This window comes from Chaetura pelagica, unplaced genomic scaffold (assembly GCF_000747805.2).
Source record: "Chaetura pelagica isolate M959 unplaced genomic scaffold, ChaPel_1.0 scaffold166, whole genome shotgun sequence".
In the NCBI taxonomy this organism is placed as follows: domain Eukaryota; kingdom Metazoa; phylum Chordata; class Aves; order Apodiformes; family Apodidae; genus Chaetura; species Chaetura pelagica.
Window position 1 is genome coordinate 1089805 of NW_009953758.1, and position 8988 is coordinate 1098792.

At 38.3% G+C, this 8988-nt stretch overlaps 1 protein-coding gene across 1 annotated transcript in view; it reads right to left on the bottom strand.

Annotated features, from left to right (window-relative positions):
* Window positions 1–1708: 1708 nt before the first annotated feature.
* Window positions 1709–8988, bottom strand: part of LOC104391492 (chromosome unknown open reading frame, human C10orf11) — a 640329-nt gene continuing 633049 nt past the window's right edge. The window contains exon 7 of the mRNA XM_010000806.1: window positions 1709–1788. Coding sequence (XP_009999108.1) covers window positions 1709–1788 — 80 coding nt within the window. The remainder of the gene's footprint in view (window positions 1789–8988) is intronic.

The following is an 8988-nucleotide window of genomic DNA, read 5'->3' on the forward strand; positions in this document are numbered from 1 at the left end:
TTGCACCACAGATGGTGTGAACTGGGTAGTTATACATTCACTGCTGATTTTACGTATCTGTTAAAAATTTATTATAGACTCTCAAAGTGAAGACTCCCACTTACTGAGTAAGGCCTAAAATGTTCAGCAGCAGCAAGTTTTCCTTTGTCACTCTGCCAATGTCTTATTCTTTTTCATTGGTCAGATTTGATTTCCCAATTGGCTTCAATATCCAGTTCACTCCCACCTCCAACACTAGCTGACAGTAGCCCCAAAAGTAGGCAACTTCTGAAAACCAACATTTTTTTTTTCAACCAGGAAAGTGAATAAAGACCACCAAGTAACTTCAAACATGTCAAGAACAGCCAGACAGTGATGGCTCTCAACTGGGACTGATATGCACGGGTTTGGAACTGCGCAGAAGTAAGAATTTTTGCATGTTCCATGGCCAACCCCACTGTATCTAGTAACATTTAACAAAATATATGCATCAAGTATTGGATTTTTTTTTTTTTTCACAGTAACAAGTTCATTATTCTATATATGTCTAATCTGTTTATCAGAAAAGCAGAAAATATGCCATGCATTTTTATTTTTTCCACTGAAAAATTGACACTAGCTTTTCTTACAGTCATCAAAAGGCATTAATCAGAAATAATCTCTATAACATAGTACAGCTGTTAATGATGTGAATTCCACTATTTACTTTTATTGACTTTTTTCCCTCTGAATAATCACACCCATCTGGTGGCAATTTTATTTTATCTCACTCCTTTTAAGCACTTTTCTCTTTCATAATTTAAGCACTTAATTCTAAATGCCTAACTCTGTAAAAGTTAAAAAATCTTGTGCACTAAACCAGCAATAATATACACTGTCAATATCACAACTGAAGGTTTCTTCCAAGTATATACAGTTAAGCTGTGCAAATATTCAACAGCATTAAAAAATGATTGCTTTTCTGAAGGTCAGAGTTAGTTACTGTTGAGATGTAATTTAAGAATTATCAAATTTTGTTTCTCTGCAATATTGCCTAAATGTTTTTCCTTTGCTTATTAAAAAAACCCCAAAACATGCAAATTGACAATACTTTGCTTGGCTGAAATATTTTCAGAATATAACTTTTCCCTCTTGAAAAAAAAATAACCCATCTAGGCTCATTTAGGGGTTGGGGGTGATAGGACACACCAAACAGAAAAAAAACCACAATGAAAGGATTTGTGTAAACATGTATGAGATTATAGAAACAAAGCACTTAATTCAGAGGGGGAAAATTATGATCAGATAAGGGCTTTTTCATCTGAAATTATGGCCTCTCTCTTTCATAAACACTCTGGTATTGCCAGCCACTTTTGCTCAACAGGCAAGCTGGAGATAAACGCGCTGCTTTTGCTAAGGTGCTGGGCGATGGAGCATGCTCACTGAAGCCCCAGGTGTGACCCCTGCTCTTCTGCAAGCAGCAATTGGACCAGGCAATCCATCACCGTGCTCCTCCTGTCAGGCTGGGTGCTTGGCTGCAGCTGTCTGTCACACTGGTGGATGGGACCTGCTTAAAGGCAATGATGTCAATCTGTATGTGACTACTCAGACTAAGATAGAAGGATGATCTTGACAGGCTTGGCAAAGTCAGCAGAAGGCACTAGAGGACTTCAGTTATATGCTTAAAATTCAGATGCAATGTGTGCTTCTTATGTGGAGGCATTGAAGAGGCATGAAACAATGCTGTTTTTTATAGCTGGTCATCTCGGATGAATCTGTTGCCTTCAGAATGTTTTCCATAGTAAATGTAGCGGCATTTTCCCAAAATGCCTACAATAAAGAGGAAGTTAATTACAATTAGAACAGCAGTGGCATAATATGCAAATAAAGCACATAATTATGGAACTTTGAAGGAGGGAACAGTTTTCTCTTGTTCTGCAAAATAAAGTTTGTGCATTTGAAATATCCAGTATTACTATTTCATTCAGCAGTTTTGAGTCCACTGGGAAAATGTGTGTTCAAATATCTGTATGACATATCCTGTTAAACAAAAATCCACAAGTGTCTTAAAAAATGGAATAACATAACACTGATACATCATACACTGTATTTTAAATCACAGTACATCTCTCCTGCTTTTGAAACGCAGAAATTCTGAGTTGAAGTTGAAAAATAGGACAGGGGGCAGTAGGCACAAGCTGGAGCATAGGAGGTTCAAGTTAAACATAAGGAAAAACTTCTTTACCGTGAGAATGACAGAGCACTGGAATAGGCTGCCCAAAGAGGATGTGGAGTCTCCTTTTCTGGAGACATTCAAAACCCATATGGACATGTTCCTGTGTGATTTGCTGTAGGTAATCCTGCTGTAACAGGTTGGACTACATGATATTCAGAGGTCCCTTCTAACCGTGACAACTCTATCACTCCCTAAGTTACATTTTGTACTATCTGTAATCTCCCTGCTATGCTTACAGAGTTTTTAATACAAGTAAATATTTACTAAAAAAAATTTCCAAAGTAGCTCTGCAAACAACATTCCATGAGAGAGATGCAATTATAAATTATGCTAAATATCTGTACATAGAGCATGCTTTCAAAAATTACCCAGAACACTGCCTTTGGGAGACAAGGCACATTAATTTCAGTGAGTACAGGCAAGATGTCTGAGGAAACCTTAACCAGTGTAGGTGAGACACACATATCTAAGGATCCCACTACCTTGTACAAAAGTATCCCCTCTGGTGATACTAAGTGGTATGTAAAAGCGTAAATTCACAGTCACATCCCACCTGTGAGCATCCTCAAAGATGCAAAATTTTACTAGCAGAGTTGTTCTTTGTTCCTCCAAGCACATATAGTCAAATTAAAGTGATGCCCCATGCACAGAATGAAGGTGAGTGTCCTCTGTCTTGGAGTGTCTTAACACAACAATCACTGACATACCTACGTCACTCCCATAAAGGCAAACATAACCTAGCCCAAACTGCCTTACAAAAGGGTAAAGATAAGAGACGAGCAGCTCCTCAATTCATTGCTGTTACAGCTTTCCAGGACTCATATAGCAAATACTGTGTTCTACATCTATTCTTCCAGTATAGTGTGCATAAGTTAAGCAACTATGCCTTGGAAAGCATTGGCTACACAAGATTACTGTTAATCCATGCACTTCTTCCCATGTAAGACATCAAGAAGTAACACATTCCTATGGAAAAAAAAAAAAAAATACATAAATTGATAAGCCTGTCATTTGTTGTGAAAAACGCTTTGCTCTTTAGGATTACACAAGTGGGAACAGTGTCTGTTCCCTTTCCCTTCCTCCATGGAGCTTTCTTCAATAATTTCATTTTCAACACTCTTGTTAGTGGAGCAGCTTCCACATTCAAGAAATTATATTATCATTCCTAAAAAAGTGCCTAGCTCAAAGCAAGCTTCTTTGGCCCTAAGCAGATGATATTCCAAGTCAAACTGCAGAAGGATTAGGTTGGTAACAAGGCCATTTAGAGTTCTAAATGTAAAGGATACGAACAGTTTATTAATGGCATTCTTCAGACTCCTTTTCACTGGCATTGATAAAAGTCTTGTTTGAGGTCTGCCGCATTTCTTAAGGACTGGAAGCAAGACTGTTTATAGAGATGCTGGTGAGAGAGTGCTGTTTGATGAATGCTGGAGACTGTAGCTAGGTGTCAGCGCTTAGAAAATGAGGCAAGGACATGAGGTATTAATATTGTCAATGATCTCTTGACAGGAAAACAGATACTGCATTCACCGTCAGATTTAAATAGACATCAAGTGCATTAATGACAAAAGGGCAGACTTCAAACAAAGGGGGCTGTATGGTGCTGCACTGAGCCAGTCTCCAAGTTGGCAATAACCTGATCTGAAAAGACACTGTCAGGGCTACAGACAGGCGTGGGATTGTGTGCGGTGACAGAAAACAGAGATGCTGACAGAGATACCGGTGCCATATTATGCCAAGTATATTCTAACACTGTCTCCAGCCCTAACTAAATCTGACATCATTTCCTATTGCTTATAGTATCCTCCACTGCTCCGGCAGAATATTCCTCCCCAGACATCATTACAAACTCCACTGTAGTTTTAAAGTTACTGGCAGGCCTGTGCTGTTGTGGAGGCTGGGTCTAGAGGCCTAAGGATAACCTCAGTCAATCTAAATTTGGAGTTTGCTGTAGAAGTGCTCTCATTTTCACTGATATCTCAGCTAGTTGAGGTGATCTGAACACTAATGTGTGAGGAGCTGTCACCTTGAATAAAATCCTTAAAGTAAAGACACTCAGTTCCTGGGATGTTCAGCAAAGATGTCGGACAGTCTGGCAGCAGGAAATGAAATCCAGCTGCTGCTGCTCGCCTGGGGATAAAGGTGCTTGGGCTAGTGACAGTTAAAGTCAGCTGAAATTTTTTAACTCCTGCAGCCTACAATTGTTTAAATTAAGGAAGTGTTGCCTCCGCAGAGATTCCCTACCCAGGCACACAGCTGTGATTTGATTGCCAGGCATATTACACACTCTGCTCCGAGAGTTTTGATAAAAGCACAGTTGAAAATGTTGCCATGAGACTTCATTTATTTAGGTTATTTGTAAAACAATAATCTTGCTCATAAATTAAATGTGGTGACTGGTAGTTCTTTTTGTTTGTTTTCCCTCTCCATTTCCTACCTCCCTTTGGCAACCACAAAAGACTTGATGAACTACAAAAGGCTTATGTGCTACAATGATAATTTTGCTGCTAAGGTATGTCACACATGAATTTATGAAACCTACTGCTTCTCTCCTGCCTATCTGCTATGGTCTTCATATCTTGCAATTCAGAGGCAGAGTGCACTTGTGTTTTTGCACACAGACAAGGGGAGGATTAAGGGAGAAACAATACATTTGTGGCTGTTGTGGTGTTTTTTAATTAAAATATCCAGCATTGGCCATAATAAGCTAAGTATAGCCCATATATATCAAAACAACACACAGCATCTTGAATGAGGTTTCTGCTCACAGTTCTTAAGAAATGACAACATAAGGTCTCTTCAGGGATCATCTTCCCTGAATGAAGCTTCTAATTTTTCTTAAGTAGCTGCTTCTACCATCACCACAAGCTGTTAAAACTATAATTATGAAAAAAAATGCATTGGGAAAAGTAATTTTTAAATTCACTTTTTATCTTTTAAATGTTTTCCCCCTTCGGAATTGATGTTCTAATTATGCTAGTTAAGTAATGACCTTGCAGTTGCTTGCATGTGTTGTGGTATCAGTCTTTCCTCACAAACACATTGTAATGTCAGCAACACCAGCTTTTCCCCAACTGAAGAAAAACTCAATTATCCAAATAAATAAATAAATACATACATGCATACTAAAGCACGTGAAAAATTGTTCAAGTCATGTTTGCTCCTTTTAATTTGGGCATGTGTTGCAGAGAGTTATGGTGCAGTTGGACCTTCAAACTCATTCCTAGAACAACACAGTTTGTAGATTTTCATGTATTATACGAAAAATGGTAAAAAGAATTTGCAATGTGTTGTGTTAGACCTATAGATCATACAACTTGAGTCACATGTCAAAAGTCAGCTTAGGCTGACAGTGGCTTTAGGGAATTGCCTGGTAGCATCTTGTTGCCTTTCTTGTTTGACTTTTTTTCCTAGCAAATAAATGCTCTACATCTATTAAAAAAAGACCTTGCAGCCATCACAGCTGGGGCAGCTATTAGCAACACAGCAGTGTTCTGTTTTCTTTAAAAAGTAATTACTAAAACTAAGTAGTCAAGGAAAAACTTTTGCCACCTCCATCCAATTCTATTGCCACATCTGCACAAGATCCCTCTCAGGCACCCATTTTAACATCAAATATTTTTAATAAACTTCTCTGCAACTGCAAACAGCAAAGTATTCCAGGATACAGTCCTCTGCCTGTCTTTCACATGACTCAATATTCTAGCAGGATTCCACTTTGCCTAATTTTAATTTTAATAGAGTATCTAAATCCTCCACTGCCAATTTCTGTTTGATCTATATTAATCTCTTTGTCCGCAACCTGCTGTTGTATAGTTTTACTATGGGCTATTAAACAGCTGCCATGTTCCACCAAGAAGCTGGGTGCATTTCAGTGTAGTTATATAACCAATCTGTAAATTGTTTTGAGACCCTTCAGGATGAAATATCAATACCATTATAATTTTTTTTCATAGGCACTTGGGCATTTTCTAAAATTAATGAACAGAAGTTGCAAAATTCCCTTAAATATTAATTTAAATTTCCTTTAAAGGAAAATAATTCCCTACCTACAACATTTAGAGAAGAATAAATACCTACCTACAGTTTCAAGTCTACAGTGCTACCTATTGAGGCAAAACACCTCCATCAATTGAATTAATTGAAAACTCTTTACAACCTTTGCATCTAAGGGATATGTAAAGCTGGTTTAAAACAAAAAATATTTTTTTCAGGAGTTTAGTAGTTTTTCATTTTATACTTATCTGCGTGGATATTCTAACAACTTCATCTAGTTGTCTAGTTGACAACTTGTTATTTCAATTCCACTTTAACCATCTATGAGAAAGGAAGCACTACACATCTTCCAGAAATTAGGAAGCTAATCCTCTCCCCTTCCAGGACCACAGAGGTTACTTTTTTATCAGGAGAATTAAGTCATACATACTGTCACAATCAATTTAGTGAAAAAAAACCACACAAATAATTCCCATCTAATTATACCTGAGCTATTTCATAATCATCATGAAGAACATTAAAACAATGGAATGTTGTAAAAAGTGTAATGATATTTCAAAACATGCTCCTTCAAAATATTTGCTTTGTAATCCTCAATGAATAATTTGAAAAAATACAAACAAACAAAAAAACAAACCCCAAACCCATAAAAAGATTAGCCCAATGTTCAGCCAAATAAGCTTGAAATTTGGGGAGCACAGATACATTTAAAGCTTCACAGCACACTAGGGTGCACACTAGCCTATGAACTCTGACACAAAAGTCTGCAATCACTTAGAAGACAAGAAAAGGTATAAAGGATCACCTGGGACACTACTCCTCCCCAAAGCAGCTAAGTAACTAGGAGAGGTCCACTGAGACTTTAACCCTGTCTCAGCAAATAAACCAGTCAGTAAGGAGAAGCTCAAGCTCAAAAACTGCAAGATGATACGGGAATAGAGCAGAAGAGTTGCAGCTGTCATCGCTAATGGGAAGAGATCTCTGATTACTACAATTAAAACTCTTTATTGCAACTGCAGGTTCCAGAATGTCAGCTTACGGGTTGGAGTCAAGACACAGGATTTAGACTCCTTAAATCAGACCTGAGGAAGCAACAGAAAGAGGAGCATAAAATGGGAATGCCCTGGGTTGTGCTACTGCTAAATGCTGTAGAAGGTTTATCTTCTAAAGTCCTGGAATATCATAGCAATGAACCAAAACTAAACGAAAAATCCCTAAAATAGTACTACAAAATACTCATAAATGCTAAAATAACAAATAAAAATATTAGCTTCCCTTATTTTAAAAATGAATGTATTTATTTTTAAGAGGATAGAAACACTAACTGTAAGCAAAAATAATGCATAATTCCCTCAAAACTATCTGTGCATAAAGGTATCAGGATGTGCTTGAGAAGGCTGAGGACAGAGATCGCTGTGGCTAAAGGAGAATTCCCACAGCATGGCCACAATGCGCACATTGTGGTCCACAAATACTTCCAAAGAGGTCTTCATGGGTTAGGGACTGTGGTCCATTGCAGATTTCCGGGAGAACGAGAGCATTCCTTCAGTAGCAAATTGCTGATCCTGATTTTCCCCTCTCTCTGTGGTTAACAACACTAAGGCAACCTTCGCATTCAGGGAAGAGGAATTACCTCTTTGCTCTGCTTTCTGCACAATGACGCAAAAAAAGTGATAATATTTTCCTCTGCACACACCACAATATGGAGCACAAAGTGGTCTTTCAAACTGAAAGAATTACTAAAAGGCATAAAATCAAATCCAGTCTACAGCAATGGTGTTGGAATTACACACCTAAACTAGAGCTGAGAAGGATCAGAGCAGTCAAACTGAGACACAGAATTATTGCAAGTATCCTGCACAGACAAGTACTGTGACATGTCAAGTCTCACTGGCCTGTTTTTAGGAAGGGGGGAATAAAAGCATGTGGGGAAGTGAGAGTAAGGGAGGAGAAAGAAAGCAGTCAACAGGGAGAGGATGTTGGAAAAATTTGCAATGAAGGTGATAGGAATACAAAGATGTGAAGTTTGCATCCTGGGCCAAGGGAGCCGCATAAATGTTCAGCGTAAACTAGCCGTCAAGCTGATGTGTGATAAAGTGCAGCCTGCTGTAAATACACTCCAGGGCTCCCAATGCAGCTGGGGATGAAACTTGTAATTTGGAAGGGGGGGGGGAGAAGTATAAGAAAAAAGAGGAAAGAAAAAAATGCATTGCAAGCTTTTTCTCACATAATCTGTTACTGGAAAATTGAGAAGCTTGTCCAAGTCCGTGGGAATAAGCTGATGAGCTGATACTTAATAATAAGCCATATTGTGTCATGGTGCAGAGTCGTCTAGATCCATTCAGGCCACAAACTATATTACTTTATACAGCCCTAGCTGACATACATTTAAAGCCCTCTACACATCAAGGAGCCATTAGGCTGACAGATTAAAAGTTATCTTGGAGCTAATGTTTCCATTATGCGTATCCTGGCAGTGGAACAATCAACACACTGTTCCTCAGATGTCATACTTTGTTTAAAAAAAGGATAGGGGGGAGAGAAGGGGAAAAGAAGGGTATCTCTCCCTCCTTGAATGACATTGACATGTTCAGCTTTGATCTGGGCATGTGCTGTCTACAGATTCTCTACTGTTGGCTAAAATAGGAGCATTTAGGGCATAATACTTTAAATCATTAACCAGTTCTGTACTCCTCTGGGTATCATTGTTACAATTTAAGGTCCCACACTTGGGACTTCTTTGGAATCTTTTCAATGCTTATTGTAAGCATCATCAACAAAATACAGAGGGGGGGAGG